Genomic DNA, 23,199 nt, shown 5'->3' on the forward strand with positions numbered 1-23,199 from the left:
CCTGGGACAATTTCTCTTTATGGCGGCTAAAAGTAACCTGGGCTGTGACAGCTGCTGCAAGGAAGACCATTGTCAATCGGGGCAACCTGGATAAATACCTTTCAAAAAAATTGTTCAGATGCATGCATGCACCACAATGCAGACAAAGCACTGATATGCACAATGCACACCCTTCCGTAGACTATGTACCCACACACAAGGCACACTGGAGAAACTCTCCTGCTGTATTAAGAAGGAGAGAAGCTACAGCAAGTGGAATAAAAGAAACCTGCAGCCCTTCAAGGGAAGAATAAAGGATGAATTATTTCCCCTCCAGTGCCATCTATCTTCATTTTTATGGCGCGTTTTATGATCACACTCGCTGTCGGAAAGAGCAGCAAAGGAAATACACCCACGCACCCCTGCTATTCCAGTACTGAGACTCCCTCCACCCCCCCCCCCCCTTCTGCATAACACACTGCTGAGATACCACTGCACCACAGTCCTGCCCTGCTGGTCCAGCACTGAGATCCTCGCATGCAGCCATATGAAATACGCCAGGCGCTTGCCCTGCAGCTACTGGTACAGAGGAAACATCCCCCCCCCACACAGCTCTTGTCAGTACACTTCAGTACTGAGCCGCAGCACCTCCTGCTATTCTAGTGCTGAAATCCACTGGCTGGGCAGGACAGAGATCCTGTTGCCTGGGATGTGTGCTTGGGGGTTCCCAGTACCTGTACTGCCATTCCAGACCGGAGGGAGCAGAGACAGGGGAAAAAAAAAAAAAGTGTCTCTCCGTCCCCTAAAGGCCCCCTCGACTGGAATCCATGCTGAGCGCTGTGCCCAGCCGCCTGAGCCCTGTCTGCTCTCCCGCGTCCAATCAGCGGCGAGAGAAGGCGGGGCACTCCTACCCCGAGTGCACCCAGCCCTGCACACACAGAGAACACACAAGAATACAAAGGGAATACGTCCTTGTCGTATCCTTTCCGGGCTGCTTTTCCAGGCACAGCTTGCGTTAAAAGGCCCTGTTTTCTTGGCTTTATCACTTTCTTTTCCATGTTCTCCTTTTTTTTTTATTATTATTCTTATTTATTCATCCTGTGGATGTCTTAAAACAAAAGTTGTAATTAATAAGACTGGGGCAGGAGGAGAAGCAGTGACTGGCAAAGAGGAGAGAGAGAGAGAGAGGGGCAGTGGGGCACTGGGAAACACGACGGTGCCAAAGGGGTAGGCCGGGCCCGATTTCACGTGCTGCGGTTCCAGGAATTGGGTCCAAGGCCTTCGGATGTTTGACAGGAGGTCAGGTCCGGGGAAGGTTGCAAAGGATGGCTTGCTTTTTCCAGGTCGCAAGGTGATGTCTGAACCGCCTCTGGGTAGCTTAACAGGGCCCTGGGGGGGGGGGACGACTCTTATCCTTGTAAGAGAGGCCTTTTGTGCTTTCTGTGGATGCCGTGGGCACAGTGTGCTCCTGGAATTGAGGGGAAAGCACTTGAGACTGAGCTCCTGTATTGGCATAAGAGGACTGACCAGCTTTGCTAACACCGCGGTAAAAGTATCCTAAAGATTTATGTGGTTCACATAGTTCCGCCATAATCATCAACATGCATTTTTATATCCATAAGAGGCATCCCTACTCACACGCAGGGAGGTGGAAGCATCTTGGTGGTTGAGCAGGGGAGTGGATAGTGGCAAGTGCTAAAATTCACAGTAGACATGACTTCTTTTTCTGTTTGTTTGGGTTTTGTTTTTTTATACCTCTTGTGGACAAATAGTGCTGCATTTTTTTGCACTGTAGCACAATAGCTCCACCCTTGATGCCTGAGTTCCTCCACCCGTGCCCGAGCAGCTGTGTAGAAATATAGTTCTTGAGGCTTATGTACCAGCCAGGGGGAACCTTAGCTTTCAGGTTTGTGCCTTTTCATCCTAAAAAGTTTGTTTTATCTTATGTGTTTTTGGACTTCGTGTTGAGATCCATCTGGCACAGAGGGGGTAAGTTGCATTTATTTTACCTTGCAGGTTGTATATCTTCAGTACTTTCTAGATGTGTTGAGCTAATACTGCTTACTTCTAAAACAAAACAAGAACTTTTTTTTGGGTAGGGGGTGACATTTCTGGATGTTCCAGAGTCAAGGTTCATACACCCCATCATGGAATTTGCAAAACTCTTAAGCCTGGCTTGTGAGTTTTTGGTAAAGGAGTTCCCATTTTGGGTGCCATTTACATTTACACTGTGAATGACTGTCTCATCTGCGGCCCACTTGGCGATGTATTTTGCAGACCGACCTTCACCTCTCAAAATAAAATGGCAGGCTTTGACTGTCTGCACTGAACATGTTCTCGTATTCTAAGAAGGCACATTGTTTGTTTAGGGTCCAGTTCACAGTCCTTGGTTGGGGCACATCTTGCAGGGATGTGGCCTACATGCCAGAAAAGGGCTGAATCCTCTGAGCGTGGTGCTAGATTTGTTTCTTTCCAAGCCATAAGCCCCATGGGTGGCTCCAGCCCCAAAGTTATGACTCAGGCCTTGGCTTGATGAGGATCAGAGCTCTCTCTGCTGAGGCTTGAGAGGTGGTAGGAGGCCTGTTGCATGTCCATGGCTGGCCTGACAGGTTGTCAGAAATGTAAATATTTGTGCCTGGGGCTGGAGGAGCCTTAGGCGGTGCTGGAGTGCCCTTCCTGTCCCCCAGCCTCATTGCAAGGACTGGCCTAAACTATTTCGGCAAGAGATATAACATTTGGGGAAGGGGGAGAACTGGTCAGAAGTAATTGCTCATGAAGGCCCATGCTGCCTGAGCCTTTTGAAGGCGATTTGGGGAAAGGGAAGGAAGAAAGATGTTTTAATTATTCTACCATGCTTTAGGAGTCCGAAAGGAGAAATTACTTTTTTTGGCATAAGAACCACACGGGAGACTAGGCCAGTTCCTTTAAGCACAGCTAACTCCCAGCAGGCAGAGAAAACAAAGATGTGGACCCGTTTCCTCTTTCCCATTTTTTTTGTATTTGGTACAAAAAACCCAAAGTTTGAAACTGTTGGAGGGGAGCTCCTGCCTCTGCCTGAAATAACGCTAAACGCTTAAAATCGCCTGCCGGCATGGAAAGCCACTGCCAGTCTGCTTTGCTACGTTCGCCCAGCGCCAGCACGGCTCAGGGCTTAAGAATACACCATCCAAGATGGCCGCCGGCCCCTGAAAATGGCCTCGCTCCAGCGGGACGCGCGGTCCCCCTTCTCCTGCAGGTACCCGCTCCGCCTCTCGGCCTCAGGCTGCGGCTAAGCGACGGCCGCTTCCTCCAACCGCAGCCGAGCTCCCCCTCCTGGGGGCTGCCCCGCCGGCCAATCGGGAGAGCGAGTTAAGAGCCAACGGGGAGGGCCGCGAGCAGCGTGCGCTTTGTACACGGCAGCCCGGCCCGACCTTTGGCGCGAGGAGGGGGTGGGGAAGGAAAAGTTGTTCTTTTTTTTTTGTCTTTGCTCTTTCAGTCCTCTCCGCGTGCACGCATGCGTCACGGGCTCTCGTGTATGGGAGGGGGGGGTGGCGCGCGCACTCGTGCCTCGCGCTGTATATCCCGTTCTAGTCGGGCGGGAGAATGAGGATAAAATAAGCGCCTCGAGACCGAGGAGCGTTTCTAAATGCGCGTCTCCCTCCAGCCCTTTTGGGACGCTGACATCACTGTATTTTTTGTAATCAATTGTAGTTTTTCATTTATTTTATTTTGAATTGTTTCACAATTGTGGGTGGATTTTTTTTCCCTCCCTTTTTTTTTCCCTCCTGTAAGACGCTTAGGGCAATGTTTTCGGATTGAAAAGGTGGGAATTGGCGGGCCTGCAGCTAAAAACCAAATCACAGAAACTGGCCAGTGGCTGAAGAGGAGGGGATTATACCCCTGGTGCCACCAGTCGGGTCGATTCAGTATGGTGCAATGGGCCGAGCGCACCTTTAGCCCCCGTTTGGCTGCGCGTTTTCGATGCGCTATTTTTACCCCTTATACAGTAAGGGGTAATAGCTCGTGGAAACGCGCGGCCAACCCCCCTGAAACTAATAGCGCCCGCACATTTTACTTTCAGAAATTAACACCTGTCCAAAGGCAGAAGTTAATTTCAACCGGCACAGGGAAAGTGTACAGAAAAAACTGCTTTTCTGTACACCCTCCGACTTAATATCATAACGATACTAAGTCGGAGGCCCCAAAAATTAAAATCTGCCCATGGCCCGCAGGTTGGAAGACGGACGCTCAATTTTGCTGGTGTCTGTTTTCCGAACCCGTGGCTGTTTGTGGGTTCAACAACCGATGCCAGTAAAATTAAGCATCGGTTGTCAAACCCGCTGACAGCCGCCGCTCCTTTTTACGGCGGGCTCTAATTTGCATAACTTTCCTTCCTGAATCGAGCGCCCAGGAGAGTGGCCTGGGTGCGCGTCGGGAGAGCGGGCGAGCGCCACACCATTTACTGTGTCGGCCCAAGTGAAAGATAAAAAGGAACCAGCCATCAAAGATTAATATTTATTTAGATTTATTACCCACCCTTTTGAATAAGAAATTCACCCAAGGAAGGGTACAGTATATTAGAGCAATAACCTATAGTCAGAGACCAAAAGATAAAACAGTTTAACAGTTCTAGTCCAAAGAAGGATGGACAGAACGACTCAACTTGAAAGAATACACAATATCTCTCTGGATAGCAGGATAAACAAAAATAAATCAATATACAGACTAAACTTGAAAAATGTAGCAGCATGTTCAGGAGGTGAACAGATAAGGAGTTGCTAGTGGCTGGAGCAATGGAGTTGGCTCTGCCTTTCGAAGATGAGGAGCTAGTGGCCAGTGCAGCCACTTGGGGTGGGGGGGGGGAGCTGGTGGCCAGAGCAGCGGAGCTGAAAATAGGAGTGCTGCACGACTGCAGAAGAACGGTTGCAGTAGCAGAGAGGAGGTTGGAAACTACAAACTAGTTAACCTCACAATCAAGCTCTGGAATTCATTGCCAGAGGATGTGGTTAAGGCAATTAGTGTAGCTGGGTTTAAAAAAGGTTTGGATAAGTTCCTGGAGAAGTCCATAAACTGCTGTTAATCAATAGGGAGTAGCCACTGCTTGTTGCCGGCATCAGTAGCATGGGATCTGTTAATGTTTGGGTACTTGCCAGGAACTTGTGACTTGGATTGACCACTGTTGGACACAGGATACTGGGCTTGATGGATCCTTGTTTTGATTAATTATAGCATATCTTATGTTCTAACCTCACCTCGGCGGTGGGAAAATTAATGGAGATTCTGCTGAAGGAAAGGAAAGTGAACTAACTGATGGGCCGATACAGTACAGTGAGCTCCGATGGAGCGCACTGTTAGTCGGCATTTGTACACACGTTTTGGACGCGCTAGCTTTACCCCTAATTCAGTAAAGGGTAATAGCGCGTCCAAAACGTGCGTCCAACCCCCCGAACCTAATAGCGCCCGCAACATGCAAATGCATGTTGATGGCCCTATTAGGTATTCCCGTGCAATTCAGAAAGCAAAATGTGCAGCCAAGCTGCATATTTTGCTTTCAGAAATTAGCGCCTACCCAAATGTAGGCGCTAATTTCTGCCGGCACCTGGAAAGTTCACAGAAAAGCAGTAAAAACTGCTTTTCTGTGCACCCTCCGACTTAATATCATGGCAATATTAAATCGGAGGTCCCGAAAGTTTAAAAAATTTAAAAAAAAAAAATTTAAAATGGGCCCACTGCTGTCGCGTCGAAAACCGGACGCTCAACTTTGCCGGCGTCCGGTTTCCGAGCCCGTGGCTGTCAACGGGCTCGAGAACCGACGCCGGCAAAATTGAGCGTCGGCTGTCAAACCCACTGACAGCCGCTGCTTCCGTCAAAAAAGAGGCGCTAGGGATGCGCTAGTGTCCCTAGTGCCTCTTTTTACCGCCGGGCCTAATTTAAATAAATTAAGATACTGTATCGCGCGTATAGGAGCGTTTTTACTGTATCGGCCCGTAAATCTGGTGGGTTACTGGACCCGAGGCAACATAGATTCACCAGGGAAAGATCCTGTCAGATAAATCTGATTTGATTTTTTTTTTTTTTGATTGGGCGACTAGAGAATTGGATCAAGGAAGAGCACGTGATTTGATTTACTTAGATTTCAGCAAAGCTTTTGATACGGTCCTGCATAGGAAGTGGTTGCCAAGATGGTGGAGTGGATTGCAAACTTGTTGAGAGCATAGTGCTACTAGGATTGGTTTTGAGACCGGTTCAGTTCAATATCTTTCTGAGCAACATTGCAGAAAGGATAGAAGCTAAAGTTTGTATATTTGCGGATGATACTAAGATCTGCAATAGAGTGGACACGCCTGAAAGAGTAGAGAGAATGAAAAGTGATTTAAGAAATTTGAAGAGTGGTCAAATATTTGCCAGCTGGGATTCAGTGTTAAGAAATGCAGAGTCATACATCTGGGATGCAGTAATCCAAAAGAACTGTATGTGATGGGGGTGAAATACTAATGTGCACATACTGGGAGCAGGACCTTGGGGTAATATCGTCTGGCGATCTGAAGGCAACGATTGCAATATGACAAGGTGATAGCTAAAGCCAGGAGAGTGCTGGGCTGCATAGAAAGAGGAATAACCAGTAAGAGAAAGGAGGTGATAATGCCCTTGAACGAGTTCTAGGTGAGGCTTCATTTGGAGTATTGTGTTCAGTTCTAGAGCCCGCATCTAAAAAAAAAGGATAGAGACAGGACAGAGGAGGTCCAGAGACGAGTGACCAAAATGGTGTGGGAGTCTGCATCTGAAGACTTATGAGGAGAGGCAGAAGGATCTAAATATGTACACCCTGAAAAAGAGGAGGCACAGGGGAGATATGATACAGACCTTCAGATGCACAAATTTCAAATCTTTTCCGTTAGAAATAGTAGGAGTCACAAAATGAAACTCCGACTCAGAACTAACAGTAATATTTCTTCACAGAGAGGGTGGCGGATGCCTGGAATGCCCTTCCAGAAGAGATGGTGAGGTCAAAAACAGTAAACAAATTCAACAGGGCATGGGATAAATATTGTGGATCCCTAAAGGCTGAGGTTGGAAATGAAGAAAAGGTGCATGAGGGTAACTTGCATGGAGCAGTGGGTACTGCCCTTAACAGAAAGCATGGGGGTCACTACCCTTAACCAATTAGCCTTGGTGCTTTTTGACACAACCGCAACATCTCTCTCTGCTACTAGGGTGGGGGTGGGTGGGAAGGGGAATTGAATTTAGATGAAAGCCAGCCCTGGGCCCTGACTTCACTGCCCAGGGAACTGATATGCAGACGTTAGGGATAAAACACAGGACTGCTCCTATGGCTAAAAGTAAAGCATATTCAAGTAGCATTGTCTGAATTATCAAGAAGACTGCTTACCCCGTAAAAATACTGCTAGCAGTGACTTTGTTATGGGTTTGACAGTTGCTTGGTTTTTATTGTAAATATTACTACCTTTAACATAATGCTTGGGGGGTAACCTGCGTGGAGCAGCAGTTACTATCCGTAACAGAAACATGGGGGCAACCTGCACAGAGCGGATCTTACTACCATTTTGAAGCTTGCTGGGCAGGCTGGATGGGCCATTTGGTCTTTTTTCTGCCGTCATTACTATGCTATGTTAGCAGTGAAGATCAGGAGGAGCTTCTCCAATCTGCTACATTTATTTGAAGGGGGTTCATAAACATGTGGAGACTCCTGAGAAAAATGAAAAGGTGCAGAGGGAAGAGCTGGTGAGGTTTCCCTGATAACTGAGGCAGTGGAGCTCCTATGCTGCCTCCAGTCACAGATGATGGGGCAGTGGGTCTGGCACATGCTTGGCGATGAGGGGGGGGGGGGGGGGGGGGCGGGGGTACTTAGCGAAGGGACAGCAGGGAAGGAGAAACACGATGAGAAATTTCTACCTGCCCTGCCTGGCCCCTCAGACTCCCCTGATTCCACAAGGGCTAAACCAATTCTCCATCAAGGGCCAAGGTCTGTAGCCTTTGCCTCAGCATCACGGGCCCTGCCCACAAAAAAGAAACAGACTCGAAGCAGTTGAAGTGAAACTGAAGTTTAAAATTATTACAAATTGATATATTTTTCTAGTTTATAATAAACTTTTTAATCTTGCTGGCAGCTTGGGGTCGTTGCCCGTGCCGAATCGTACAGCAGCACTTGCCTTGTGACCTTTAAGTCATTTCTTTAAATTCAGTTTTAAGGATTGTTGGGCCATTTCTTTGCATTCTTCCTTTTCTCCGTTGGCCCAGTAGTTCCTCCTTTCTTCCGGCTCAGTCAGAGCCGGTGCTGGGAGGTGGCACCATAAGCCTTCATTCGCTGCTACGGGGAGGGAATTTTTTCCCGTTTTTTGCAGACCCACCCTCCCACTGTGTACTTGGCCTGCTCATTGCAGTAACGGTTGTGAGCCCAGGAGCCCCGTATCATGGGTCCTATCTCCAGCCACCAGGTGCTGGCCCTTTAATTATGACCAGGGCTGCATCTCCAGCCCCTGCTGACCCAGGGCGTGGAAAACGCGATCCAGGAGTCAGACCAGGGATCCTCTGCGCAGCAGTGCACCAGCACGGTTTCTTAGAAAACTGCAAGTGAAGGAAGGGAACGAACATAATTTCAAATAAAACTCTTGTTCTGTTGTGTATTGTTTTAGAAAGGTTCACGGCAAGGTCCCATGCCACCCTGCTTTAATTCAAATTTTAAACCGCGAAACTCTTTGCACTGACACCGTACATCTCCCCCTGCCCCCTACCATGGAGTGGCTGTGTTGGCAAGGGAGTCTCAGATCGCATCGCACCTTAACTGTTATTCGATTGATCCATATTAATGCAATTCCTGACACTTTTCCAAACAGAAGAGCAACGTAGATAAAGGCTCCCAACAGGATCTAAATACGAGCTGATTTTGAAATTGAGTAAGAAAAAATGTTCAGTGGTATGATAATTGTTTTCTTTAACCTAAGCTTCCTGGAATCAGATTTGCAGAGAGAAAGATGGACAAGACGAAGCGAATTGCCAGTAAAATATCTGCATTGTGCTGATGGCAAAAGGAAAATGACCCCTGACGCGTCAACACCCTGCCTTCAAGGAAGGATTTTTAAATTCTAGGTCACTAAGATACTGTAAGACAGAACAGCAAGGAGCAAAATAATGTTACTAAGGGCAAGAAGGTCTGCTATGTCAATTTTGGAGCAATAATTAAATATCCAAAGGAACCTTAAGCCATGAGGACTTTTCGCTAAACTGTGGCAAATTACCGTACAGCTCTGTCCTCCTGGGACTTCCACCCAATGCTGAGCGTCGCTTTAGAAAACAAAAATAAAAACTTGGTGCACGAACTAAACATTTTTTACCTCACTGGACCATGTCCTTCAGTGCCACAATCCTCTTTTCACCGCCCAGTGGGGGCAGCGACACGAAGTGCTGCGGGTGCGCCTGCAAAAGCGAGAACAACGAAGCGCCTTCGGGGGGCGCGGGCTCGGCCATCCCCACTCCCATCTCCGTGTCCGGGCAGGGCCTGGCGGTGCAGAGCTCGGAGCAGCTGCTGCACCTCATCTACCAGCGCGTGGAGAAAGCGGTCAGCGTGGCCGAGGCCGCGCTGGGGGTGGCCAGATCCAACTGTGAGCTGCTGACGCGGCTGCAGGATGAGGTGGGCGAGCTGAGGAAACGCAAGCACCACGGGGACGATGCAGAGCCGATGGCGGGGGCGGCGGCAGCAGGGCCCCCCCCGCCGCCGCCACCTCAACAACCCCTTCCGGCGGAAAACGCCTTGGTGGCTGGGCAAGTGAGGCTGGCGTCGGAGGCGTGCAAGGTGGCCGAAGAGGAGCCAGAGGGCCTCGGCAGCGTACAGGTTGTCATCGAGGAGCTGAGACAGCTGGGCGCAGCATCAGCCGCCTCCGTGCCAACACATCTGGCGTATCCAACAGACAGAGTTCCCCGGGAAGTCAGGTTGGCCGGCTGTCCCGCACCTAGCGAGGTGCCACCGCTCCTGAACCCGGTACGCAATGACTCCCAAGTCACTTTAAAGCTCCGCTTTGTTGCAAATCTTTACGTCTTTTCTCCTGTTCCCGGTTTTTGCTTAAGAGCGCCATCGGTGTCATCACACAGCGCCATCCTACTGGTCCACAGAAACGCCTACGTGCCCCGTGCCTTTCTGCGGGTCACGTCACGACCCCCCCAGGTTCATGATGAATCAGGAGGATGTCTCTGTGCGATGTCGCCCTCCAGTAGGGCAGCAGGAGGGATAGAATTGAAGGTGGAAGTGCTGGTGTACAGAGCTCACCCATTTCTTAACTTTAAAAGTTTCTTTATTCTGCGTTGGTGATAACGGATTTGAGCCACCAAGGGCATATCTGCCCCCAGCACTCAAGGAATGACAGTGTGAGTCCATCAGACTCACTGTAGTGACTTTAATGATACTGTAGGGGGCTGGTATGTATGTGTCGGTGTTTGTCTATATAATACATACCTAAACATGTCTAGACTTTGAGCTTACAACGCATGTCACCAGAACTAGACATCTCTCTCTCTCTATATATATATATATTTCCACAGACAAGCTGGTACATTCTGCACATTAGTGTGTCTATGTATGTGTGTATATATATATATATATATATATATATATATATATATATATATAAGCTTGCATGCAATGCATCACACTATGTTATTCATTGAAAAAGAAAGGCAGCCAAGCCCAGAACTGGAGAAACCTGCCCTCACCCTCAAAAGAACCCCTTTCTCCAAGCTGCATGCCAACATATCCCGCCCTTTCCCCCACCTCATGCTAGCCGGCCTCAGCACGGGAGCATCCATCGGCTCTTCTTTTGCACAACAGAAATACAAAATTCTGATAATTTTCTTTTCCCATCCCTCAGCTTCTCAGGTGCAGAGGCCTGGCAGTTAAACCTTGACCTCCCCCTCTTCCTTTCCCTCGGATAATGTATTTGCAACGTTCTTCTCTCTGCAGTGTCTGTCTCTGAGCACGGCTCTCGCAGCCTCTCTCCTGCCTGCAGAAACGCAGGTTTCTGATTTGGAAGTGGGCTTGGTGCCAGGCCCCTCTCATTCCGCCTCAGACTGTCTCTCTCTACCAGTTCCTTTCGTTACGTCTCCTTAGATCCATCCGTTTACTCCAGCTGTCTCTCTGCTAACTTGCTGTCTCTAAAAGCTGTGTCCATTTATCTTCTGTTCCACCCGTCTCTTTCCCGACTCCATGACTGTCTCTCCAGAACAGCTCCATCCATGTATCTCTCTAACTGACGCATTCTCTTACTGTTCTTTCTCTGTCTCGCTGGACCTGCTCTTTCCTTGTCTCGTCACACTTTCTAACTTACTTTCTCTGACTCTCTCTCAATGGACTCTGAACTCTTGGCCTTCTTTTCTTAACTCTCTGCTGCCCTCTTTTCTTGCCATGTTTGTCTTCCTCAAATCTCTCATCTCCTCGTTTCCTGTCTTCGGTTCTATTTTGCGCACTCTTTTCTTCAGCTTTCTGTTGCCACATTTTGCTTCTCTTTTCCCAACCCTTTTCTGATACCCTTCCTCTCTTAAGTCTTTGATTACTTGCTTATTTATTTCGGGGTGGACATTGGTTATTCTGCCTATTCCCAATGTTGGTCTCGTGGCGGATTTACAATAAAATGTAAATGAACGGAGGCATTCGAATAGCTTACAATCAATCGGAATATCTGGCCCATTTGTGAACGGTTTAAGACCCAGTTGAGCCCATGTTGTGTGTAACACAGTCCTTGATGGGAGTTCAGGTAGATGGGTCAGAGGAAGGGGGAAGGCAGCAGGGCTCCAGGCACAGGGGCACTAGTGCTCTCTTGCAAATTCTTGGCATGTAGCAGCTGAAAGCGAGGAGTCTCGTGCAGGACCCCATCCTGCAGCAGCTAGCAGAGGAGAGGAAAGAAGAGCCATTTGGGAGGATCAGAGTAGCCCGTGAGGGCAGGTAGGGAGAGGTAGTTAGGGGCTTTGTTCATTTTCTGTTTGCTTTCCTCTTTTACACAGACAGAAGAGTTGGGATGACCAATAGCTGTTTATCTTGAGATCTCAAGGTGTATATTTTGACGTTGTCTCCATCACCTTGCAATGCTCTAAACATCAAAGAGAGTTACCTTAACGTTGGCTCTGTAAATGACAGGGAGCCAGTGGAGCTCTTTCAACATTGATGTAATAGGATCCTCTGATGTGACAACTTGCAATTAGAGGCGCGGCGGCATTCTGCAGAAGCTGAAGAGCATTTAGTTGATTTTTGGGAAGGCCGACATATGAAGTGTTACAGTAGTGGAGGGAGTCAATGATCAGCAATAATACAATGATTCCAAAGTCTTTTTTCATTGACCGGAAATCTAGCATGTCAAATTAGTTTCTAAAAAGAATTTTACCATTGCATTCATCTGCTTTTGCATAGACAATTTTGTGCCAAGTATTACACACAGGTTACGAACAGACTCGGAGAAGGAAATTCAAACATTGTCAAACCAACACTGTAGGTGTAGATAGGGAAGAGCTATACCAGCATATAAAGCACTTAACCATTTTTTTGTTTTTCATCTAGTTATTGATTGCATTAGCACATGTGACTTATTGATTTAATGTGTTAATAAGAGAGGAGACAACCAGAGCAACAAGGTGGCCATCATCTGCCTATGTAATATAATTAATATCATATTTATTTATTTATTAGATGTTTATATTTGCTTTTTGATGCTTCAAAACAGATTCCATTCAGGTACTGTAGCTATTTCTCTGTCCCCAGAGGGCTCACAATCTAAGTTTGTACCTGAGGCAATGGAGGGTAAAGTGACCATATGATGCAATAATAGACCCTACTGCATATAAATAAATGTTGAGCAACGCTGCTGAATGGAAAGATCCTTGGGGGGGGGGGGGGGTGTCTTCCTCCTCAGTTCTTACCTGAGAGAACCGATTCAATAGGAGGGATCAAAACTACTTTAGAACATGGTCTCCTATTCTCAGGGAATGCATTTTCTCAAGTAATTCGTCATGGGGTATGGAGTGAAAGGAGGTGGCAGACACGTCGAGCAGTGCCATTATCACTGTTCAGCTTGGAGAAGAGACGGCTGAGGGGGGATATGATAGAGGTCTTTAAGATCATGAGAGGTCTAGAACGGGTAGATGTGAATCAGTTATTTACTCTTTCGGATAGTAGAAAGACTAGGGGGCACTCCATGAAGTTAGCATGGGGCACATTTAAAACTAATCTGAGAAAGTTCTTTTTCACTCAATGCACAATAAAGCCCTGGAATTTGTTGCCAGAGGATGTGGTTAGTGCAGTTAGTGTATTTGGGTTTAAAAAAGGATTGGATAAGTTCTTGGAGGAGAAGTCCATTACCTGCTATTAAGTTCACTTAGAGAATAGCCACTGCCATTACTAGCAATGGTTACATGGAATAGACTTAGTTTTTGGGTACTTGCCAGGTTCTTGTGGCCTGGATTGGCCACTGTTGGAAACAGGATGCTGGGCTTGATGGACCCTCATTCTGACCCAGTATGGCATGTTCTTATCCCTTTATCAGGTTAGGAAGGAACAGAGTCTTACACAAAACCTCAGTTTCTGTGCTGTGACCTTTTCTAAAACCATTTTGAAAGGCGTCCGAGATGTTATGTTCATCAAGAAAGTCAAGCAATTGAGATAGCACGCATTTCTCATTGAAGGAATGTTTGAAATCTGGTCAAAAGTTGGCAGGGTCTGAAATGGGAAAGGGAGGGCTTTAAAAAAAAAAATCAGATGCACAGGGAAAAAAAACCTTCAAGAAGAGAGGCAGCAGTTAATTTAATAAGCATTTCTAAGAAAAGGTGCTGCAAACTAGAAATAATCTAGAAAGGACAAATGTCAAATGGGCAGAATGGAGTTTAATTGACCAAAAAGACACAAAACTTCCCGAGGGGATAACAACAGAATTCATTCCATTTACACTCAACAATGCCCAGATCAGAGGGCCCTGTGATGATCTTGGTAGGATTTCCACTTGGACAAACACCCATGTAACTTTATCAATAAAAAAATAAAGCTAATACGTCTGGATCCAGAGTTGGGGAATAATCAGCATTAACAAATTTCTCAGTCAATTTCCTTAGTATTCTATACTGAGGCCTAGTCAGCAACCCTGGAGGTATCTTGAATAATATCACTCCTTGGCCCTGTTGAAAGCCACGTGATAAGACGGGAGTTCAGGTAGATGGGCCAGAGGAAAGGGAAGGTAGCAAAGAGAAAATGAACAAAGCCCCTTCAAGCTGATATCTGTTATCGCTAAGGAAATCACCACTATAACTGGCCAGGGTAAATATGGCTGTCTCACCATCTACCTCGGAACTCTTTGGCCATAATGCCTACTGTTTCTACAACTGCTCTGATTTTCTCTACTCTTTCCATCCTTCTCTGTAATGCCCAATTGGTCAGGAAAAAAATTCCTATTAGTTACAATTTAATTATTAAACATAAACCGGACTGCTTCTTAATTACGGAATCTTGGCTTACTGACACAGATACTGTGACCATTAACAGTCTTTGCCCTAATAAATATACTGTTTTTTTCTGAACCTAGGCCTAACTGTAGAGGTGGTGGTCTGCTTGTTTTAGTCAAGTCATCCCTCTCTCCATGTAAAAAACTTCTGTCTCCCACCCATCCTTATGAAATTCTACTGATCTCAACCTCTATCATTAACCTTGGAGTAATCTATTGCCCTCCAGGCCTTCTACAGACCAACCTGTCCCCTCTACTTGAAACATTATCAACCTACCAGTTGATCTTTCTCAAACTATCCTTGCAGGCAACTTCAATCTACATATTAACTCTGCCTCAAATCTCTCTCATTGTCTCCTTTCTAGATGCTATGTCTGGTCCTGGATGGGGTCAATTTATTAACGACCCAGCTCACAAATTGACCGTTCTCTTGATCTCGTCTTCTGTAATCCACTTTTTTCTCTGTAGTCCCTGACAAACCTGTTGACCCTGTACCTTGGTCTGACCACCATCTAATCTCTCTGTCATTCAAGCTATATTGCCCCACTCCCACAGTTAATCTCAACAAAAACTTTATCTGTAAAAGGAGAGAGATTTGCACTGATACTTTCATTGAATCGTTCATCGCCAACAAACCTATTTCCCCCGCAAGCAATATTAATGATTCCGTTCTAGAATGGATTCAGCCATTATTCATACCATAGACGACATTGCTCCTATCAAACCTTGCCTAGTAAAACTTAAACCCAATGCCCTCTCACAGTCTCTTTTAAGACAATACAAATGGCGATGACACAATGTATTTACAATGACCTATGTATTTACAAAAAGGAAATTAATACTGAAAAAAAAAAAGTTTACACTAATAAAATGTCTGCTGCAAACGGTAATCCATCTGCACTTTTTAATATTGTAAAATCTTTAACTACTTCTCCTCAAAACCCATTTACATCGGTTGATTCCTCTCTATGTAACAAAATGACTGAACATTTCAAGAATAAAATTGTCAAAATATCTCATGAGTTTACTTATTTGCCCTTTCCTAAACCCCCCTCCCTCCAGCAGATTGCAATTGGCCTTCCTTTACCCCTATTTCTACTACAACTTTAACAATTACTTTTCAAAAACAAAAAAAAATTATTTTCCCCCACTAAACCCCTGCTCATGTCACCTCTTTAAAAGCTTTAAGCAGCATTGCCAGCACTTTCCTCTGCCAGTTAATGACTCAATCACTTGATTCAGGAATCTTTCCTGAAAGCCTTAAACAGACCTCAATCCTTCCAATACTAAAGAATAAATCACTGGATCTTAACAACTTAAGGCTCATTGCCTCACCTCTCTCTTGCAAAACTAATTGAATCAGTTGTATTACATTAACTCACTGCTTTCTTGACCAATAATGATATTCTCCATCCTAACCAACATGGGTTCCGAGACGATCGCAGCACAGAGAAACTTCCTTTATCTTCTTTTGATGCCCTTCTCCGCAGCTTCGACACCAATACTGACTACGTTCTTGACATCTCTGCTGCTTTTAACACTCTTAACCATCAATTTCTTCTGTCTATTCTACACTCTATTGGACTCGCATCTTCTGTACTCAGTTGGTTTGCATCTTCTCTCTCCAACCGTCCCCAGCAAGTTAATATTGGTTCACACTCCTCCGATTGGTACTTTCTTCCCTCTGGTGTTCCCCAAGGTTCCTCTCTCTCTCTCCCATCCTTTTCAACATTTACTTATTACCCCCTCTGTCATTTATTTTCAACTCTTGATGTTCAATTTAAAATATATGCAGACAACATTCAATTTTTTTTGACCCATGCAACTCTTCTTGGTCTAACACTCTCTCTATAGTAACTCTTTATATAACAATGATTAACTCTTGGCTTTCTCACAATCGTCTCAAACTCAATACTTCCAAAACGGAAATTTTGCATCTATCCTCAATATCTCATTCCTTATGTAGTCCCCTCTCTCTTCTATTGCTTAATAGTCTCTATTCCTATTCTGACAAAAGCCCGAAGCCTCGGTGTATTACTAAACTCTGATCTGTTTGTCTTCCCATTTATCCTCCGGGGGTAAAGGATTACTTTTTCAAATTATACATGCTCAAACGTCTTTGCCCTTTTCTTTTCTTCCGTGATTTCTGTACTGTTCTTCAGTCTTTAATTTTTCTCTGGTCTTGATTACTGTAATGCTCTTTACCTTCGACTCCCGGACTCCTCTCTTCGACCTTTACAATTGATTCAAAATTCGACCGCCTGCATTTTAACTGGTTCTCCTTTAAAAAAAAACCCCTCACATAATCCCCATATTGTATTCTCTACACTGGCTTCCGATTAAATTTAGAATTCAATATAAAATTCTATCTATTATTCACTCACCTGTACATAACCCTTCCTCTGTCTGGTTATGTTCTGCCCTCCAAATGTACGAACCCACTAGACATCTTCGAACTTTAAATAAAAACCTCCTTGACATTCCATCTGTTCATCTTGACAGATTAGACATTACCAGGAAACGAGCCTTTTCCCTTGCCACTCTTTCACTCTGGAACTCCTTACCCGATTCATTATGTCAAATTACCTGCTCCAAAGATTTCAAGAAAAATATAAAAACCTATTTTCAAAAGCCTTCAGCTCTCACATCTCACAACTCATCTAATTCTATCATAGCCACAGTCAGTCATTTAATTTTTTTTTTTTTTTATGATTGCGTTAATTTTTTAACTTATTCACCTCTTGCTTTTACTTATTTGTTTGTGTTATTGTTAACCACTTGTATGAATGTTTTTATTGTAAACCGTTTTGACCAATTTTTTATTGTGAAGGCGGTATACAAACAATCTTAAATAAAAAAGTAAATAAGTGGGAGGTTAAAAAATATGGTTTTTTTTATCTGCACCTTCATCGAATGTTCATACATGCATGCATTTACAAAAATCTGTTCCTATCTATGCTTTTCCTCTTGCTCTCCCCTTTTTGTGTCTCTTTTGATCGTCTCTCCATGTTTAGGTTGTCTCTGCTTTTCTCTCTCAATTTACCTTTCCTTTTTACTGGTTTCTTGCCTTTCATTTTCTTTTTGCTTCTTTTTTCACTCCTCTCTTTCCTGTTTCATTGCCTTTCTGATTGTCCCTCCTCTTCTCTCCATCTCCTTCCCTTCTTCGTCACATTCATTTATTATTTCCTGTTTTCCTTGTTTCGTTGGCCGCTTTTGCCTATCACTTTTAGCTGATCTCTCGTTCTCCCCTCCTCCCTCTCTGTGCCTCGTTCTTCCTTGGCACCTGCATCCCTAGCTCCTTGTCCCTTCTACAGAAGTATGTCGGTAAGAAGCAATCCATAACACAAGGGCCCTTGCTTCTCCCCCCCCCCCCTTCCATATCTCACTGTAGGTTGCGGACGACTACATCACCCCCGATGGATCCCTCCAGCGCCTCCTCATCCCGGCGTTTGCCAAGCAGCTTTCTGCGGCTGCACCGCTTGCTGTCCACAGGGCCGCGGTGGACGGCGTCGGCGTGGAAAGCGGATTCCTGCCCGGGGTGAAGCAGCAGCTGCAGCGGGAGGAGTCCCTCAGCCCCGGCGCCATGGTCATAGACAGCAGCGGGGAAGCCTCGGCCAGCTGCAGCGACCGCCGGTCCTCCTCCTCCCCGCCGCCGCTGCTGCCCCTGCCGCCGCCCCTGCTCCTGTACACGGGCTCTTCCTGCAAGGCCCGGGGCAGCGGGCAAAAGAACTCGCGCAGGAAGAGAGACCTGGTGCTGTCCGTGAGTAGCCTTCCCTTCCCCCGACTTCTGCGACAGAGTCCGGGTGTAGCAGACGCCATCTCCCCTGGAGAAGAGGAGGAAAGAGGGAAGGGAGCGGCAGAGGAGGGAAGGACTGGTGGAAGAAAGTTGCATTGGAAATGTAGTTGCACGGGTTGGGGAAGGTGTTTATCAGCTGAGAGCATCACATTGGCACTAAGGGTCTGGCTTTGCTCTCTCCCCAATGACAGCCTTTGTAAATCAGTCTCAGAGAGACTTGTAACAGGGCCCGCCAGCAGCCTTTGCCTTCTCTCCGGAAGCAGCACATATAGGGCTGTCTGGGTCCCGGTGGTGGTCACACTGCAGCTACGGGGCTTGCACACCTCCTTCTGTCAGTGGAGCACGGGCAAGGGCAGTCCTGCTCCAGGGACTTGCAATTCCCATTTTCCTAACACAAGCAGGAAGTAAAGAAATCCCAGAGATGGGGCAGAGTGAGAGAGAAGCCTGGCTCAGCCTGCCCTTGAGTGCTTGGGGAGGGAGGTCAGGAGAGGACAGGGCACTGACCAGGCAGCTAGCGCTACTGAGCCGGCCGTCCCCTGTGCTTTCACAGACTCCGCGGCCCTCCTTGCTGCAGGCTCTGTTGAAGGACCGACCGGAGGGCCTGTTATGACAGCTGGGAGTGCTGGGGCTGACTGTAATTAATCCATGATGAGTGACTGCTTCCTCCCTCCTTCTCTCTCTCTCTCCAGAAACTGGTACACAGCGTGCACAACCACATCTCCAACAGTAAACGGTTCAACGGTTCGGAGAGGTAGGGATCCCTTCCCCTTCCCACCCTGCGCCCGGTCACGAGTCTGGAAACTCCGGTTACCGTAGGGGAACTCAGGCTGAGATTCGCCACCCTTGTGTCATTTGAGTCACCTCGGGCCGAGACCAAGCAAAAATGTTCTTAATCGCATCTTCCCTGTTTCTTTGTGGCCGTCTCTTTCTCCTATGCAATACAGCCCTCTACATCTCCTTGTTGTCTCTCCCTCTCTGCCTTACGCCAGGGGTCTCACCGTCCCTCTCATTTCCCTTCTGCAGCTTTGCCGTTTCTCCCCCGGGCTCCAGGTCTTTCAGTCGTGCTCTCTTTCTTCTGTTTCAGTATCAAGTCTTCCTGGAATATTTCGGTGGTGAAGTTCCTGGTGGAGAAACTGAAGCAGGAACTGGTGTCCAGCATCCACCAATACACGGACAAAGAGCTGAAAGGTGTGGGAGTCAGGGATTCTGCCCCCCTCCCCCTGAGGTTTTTCATCTTTGGGTGGTGCATGAGGGTCTAGACTGAGACTGCAGAAAACTCATGAGATTTATAGCCAAGCCTTGGGATGAATCCTGAGCTACGGTGGAGGAAAGCTGGACGCGTCAATCTCATACATAGACAGGCATTCATTCCATACGTGGACATGATAAATGCACACTCACAGATACACAATACTCCACACTCGCATGCACACACGCCACACTGATATCTGTATGGATGCAAACACTTTCACATCTACAGAGGATCGCCGGGGAGCAAAGGGCCATGCACGTTAACAAACGCTCTCTCATCTGCTTCCTTTCCCGGCTCGGGGGTGCTGCAGGTGCCTGCGTGGCCTACTTCCTCACCAAGCGGCGGGAGTACCGCAACTCCATGAACCCCTTCAAGAGCCTGAAGGAGAAAGAGGAGAAGAAGCTGAGAAGCCGCAGATACAGGGTGAGGGGGGCTGCAGGGTCACTGGCGGCGATGCGCGTGTGCGGAACCTGTTCTGCGGTGGGGCTGCGTGTGTGTGCGCAATCACGCATGCATGTGAAACTTGCACTATTGCTGCCTATGCTGCACCTTTTTTTTGTGGTGGGGTAGTGTATATATATATATATATATATATGTGTGTGTGTGTGTGTGTAGCTTGCAATGCAGCTGCTTGTGCTGTACCTGTTCTGCGGTGCGGCTGCGTGTGTGCGCAATCACGCATGCATGTGAAACTTGCACTATTGCTGCCTATGCTGCACCTTTTTTTTTGTGGTGGGGTAGTATATATAGATGTGTGTGTGTAGCTTGCAATGCAGCTGCTTGTGCTGTACTTGCCCTGTGTGTACATGTTTTGGGCAAGCTTGCACCGTACCTGTCCTCTGATGGGGCAGTGTACGGGAAGCTTGCACCACTGGGTTGAGCCCGGTCTGTGATGAGGGTGCTGTAACGGTGTGGGTACGTGTCTGTGCTTGCTGTGAGAGGTTTAGCATTGCCAGCACTGCCTGCTCTGGTACCCGTTCTGTGAACAGAAGGCCTCAGCTGGCATCACCGTTTGCATGCACCTTCCGGCAGTACTAGTAAAAAAATATATATATATATATTTTGCCCCAAAAGAAGCTGCTAACCTGTTATTTCCTGTTTCTTCCCAGCTGTTTGCTAACCGTTCCTCGGTCATTCACCACTTCCCGCCAGAGCAGCAGCGCCTGTGGAAGGACGTGACGGAAGAGCTGATGTCCGACGAGGAGGACAGCCTGAACGAGCCCGGGGTGTGGGTGGCGCGGCCGCCCCGCTTCCGCTCTCGCGAGCTGACCGAGCTCTGCTACCACATCGATGCCAACTCCAAGCACGGCACCAAGGCCAACCGGGTCTACGGGCCCCCCTCCGAGCGCCTGCCCTCCGCCGAGGCCCAGCTCCTGCCCCTCCACGTCTACAACCCCAACTTCCAGGAGGAGGAGGAGGAGGAGGAAGAGGAGGAGGAAGGCTCGGTGGAGCAAGACCCTCGCTACACCCAGGGGCTTAAAGCTTTTTGCCCGGGTCTGAACTCTTTCATCGAGGTCAAGGTGGAGAAGGACGAGTGAAGCTGGGGCAGGGGGGACTGCCTGCAGGCAGCGGGGGCAGGGCGGGGTTACCCAGGTTGCTGTTTGCACCCCGAGAGTCGCAGGGGCCTGGGGGAGCTTGGAAAGTTTCTGATTTCGAAGTGAGAGACGCCTCGGTTAGCCTGGAAGTGAACGCGCTGGGGAAAGGGTGGGATGATGTCTCTTTTTTTTTTTTTTTTGCACAGGATCCCCCTTCCGGATTTTTTTTTTTTTTTTGTTTCCTTGACGCCTCAGAGATGCGTAGGAGATGTGTGCGCGTCATCCCCTCAGAAGCAGAGCGAGCTCTGCGAGCGGGAGAGGCCCCTGGCCCACTGTGTCCATGCTGGAAATCTTCACTGGGGGGCCCACGTTTTGCCAGGCCAGCATCTTCAAGGTCCCGATATCGCCAACCCCGACAGCGGGGCCAGCGGACAAGAGTGAACGGACAACAGACTCCTCTCCCCATCTCATCCGACGTGGCGTGCTGGGAACGCCGATCCCCCTGGTCCCGCGCCCTGGAAGCAGGGCTGCTCAGTGACATTTTCCGTTTCCTTCTGGACTGCTCCATCTTGGTTCCCCCCCCCTTAAATTACAACCAGCCTTTGGTTTGCCGAGTTCTTGTTTTGACGTTGCAAATTCTCTTACAAGATTAAAAGTTTGCCTTATTTTTATTCTCTCTTCTGTTTGGTTGCTGCAGGGGTGTGTGTGAATGGGGGGGGGGGGGGGAGTGGGCGGGCGGTGGGAGAAGGCAGGTTTTTTTGCCCATGGAACGCGGGTGCAGAGAGACGGCCGAGGCAGACCGCGAGCGAGCGGGGTGCCCCGCTGCGTCTCGCCGTGACGGCGCATGCACACAGCGATGCGTTTCAGATGCCGCAGGTTTTGCCAGAAGCATGAATCATGCACAAGGAAAAACACCCGTGCAGTAAACGAAAAAAAATATATATATATCCCAGAAATGATGCACGATGGAGTGCGCTATAGGAGTTTTGCTGGAGTCTTAAGTCTGGGCAGAGAGAATTTTAATTGTGGCCAACAGAGGGCAGAAGAGAGCAGCATGAAGGGAGCTTACCTACTACTGGTTATCATTTTTAAAAGTACTACTATGCAGGTACAGAAAAGAGACCGTCCCTGCTCCATGGAGCTTACACAGATGTACATAACTAACAAGAGAGTGGGGGAAGTGCATTACCTATTGCACACAGAGAGATGAGCACAATGAGACGGAGCCCCTTGCATAGGGTAACACTGCGACTGTGGTCTCAGTTCTAGGAGCCGGACCTCTCTCCCTGTACAGGCAGAAAGAGGGAATAAAGAAGCACGAGAGAGGAGAGGAGTGGGGCATAAAGGAAAGTGAGGAGGAGGGAGAGAGGAGAAAAGAGGGCATGAGGGATAAAGGAGGAAAGAGGGGGAGGGAGTGAGGGATAGGGGAGAGAGAAAAGACGACGTGGGGGTGTGAGGGATGGGGAGAGGGGGATTAGAGAGGAATGTGATGAGCGAGAAGGAATGAGCGAGCACAGCCTGGGAGACGAGTTAGGCCTGGCTCAGCGCTTCCTGCTTCCTTTTCATGTCTTGGCGTGTGCGCTTCCTGCTGCTGCCTGCACAGCACCAGGCCCTCCGGGCACGCTTTTCTCAGCTCACGCACTGCGCTGGCTCGTTATTTTTACAGAAGGTGAGCAGAGCAGGGAGGCGAAGAGAAGGGAGGGAGCAGAGTGTATGCAAGCCTGAGGAGGAGGAGGGAGGGTTGCCAAGCTGGTCCAGTTCTGGTTTTGCCCCCCCCTTGGTGTACATCAGATTTCCTGAGAAAAAGCTTAGCTTACAACTGTAGGAGTGAAAAGGTTCACAGAAGAAAGGGAGAGAGGAGTTAGAGGGAGTCCTGGTTTGGTTTTAATTGGCACTACATATACCAGAATGCAGCTGGATGGAAGAGAGCATCACCGAGCCAGGAGACTGGACGTCCTGAACCTTCACTGCCTTTCCTACTACCTCTGTCCTGCCCTCCGCTGGCCTCTTCCCCAGCCTCTCCTCCCCCCTCCTTTACAAGAAAAATTGGCAAAGTTATCCCAGGGGAGCGCACATCTCATGCCCCTGCCTGCTGCAGCTGTTTGGTGTTCATAGTTACCCCGGGAGGGGCGGTAGCGTGAGTAGGGCATCGTAGTGCCCTGCCCTAAG

General features: G+C 47.9%; 1 protein-coding gene across 1 annotated transcript; it reads left to right on the forward strand.

Moving 5' to 3' along the window:
• Window positions 1–875: 875 nt before the first annotated feature.
• On the forward strand, window positions 876–21,706 carry C16H14orf93 (chromosome 16 C14orf93 homolog). Its single transcript, XM_029581575.1, has 7 exons — window positions 876–956; window positions 8,936–9,955; window positions 17,839–18,207; window positions 18,933–18,994; window positions 19,328–19,431; window positions 19,806–19,918; window positions 20,605–21,706. The coding sequence occupies exons 2-7, from the start codon at window positions 9,323–9,325 to the stop codon at window positions 21,031–21,033; spliced, it is 1,710 nt and encodes a 569-aa protein (XP_029437435.1). The 5' UTR covers window positions 876–956; window positions 8,936–9,322; the 3' UTR covers window positions 21,034–21,706.
• The last annotated feature ends 1,493 nt before the right edge of the window (window positions 21,707–23,199 follow it).

This window comes from Rhinatrema bivittatum, chromosome 16, assembly GCF_901001135.1.
Source record: "Rhinatrema bivittatum chromosome 16, aRhiBiv1.1, whole genome shotgun sequence".
NCBI lineage: Eukaryota > Metazoa > Chordata > Amphibia > Gymnophiona > Rhinatrematidae > Rhinatrema > Rhinatrema bivittatum.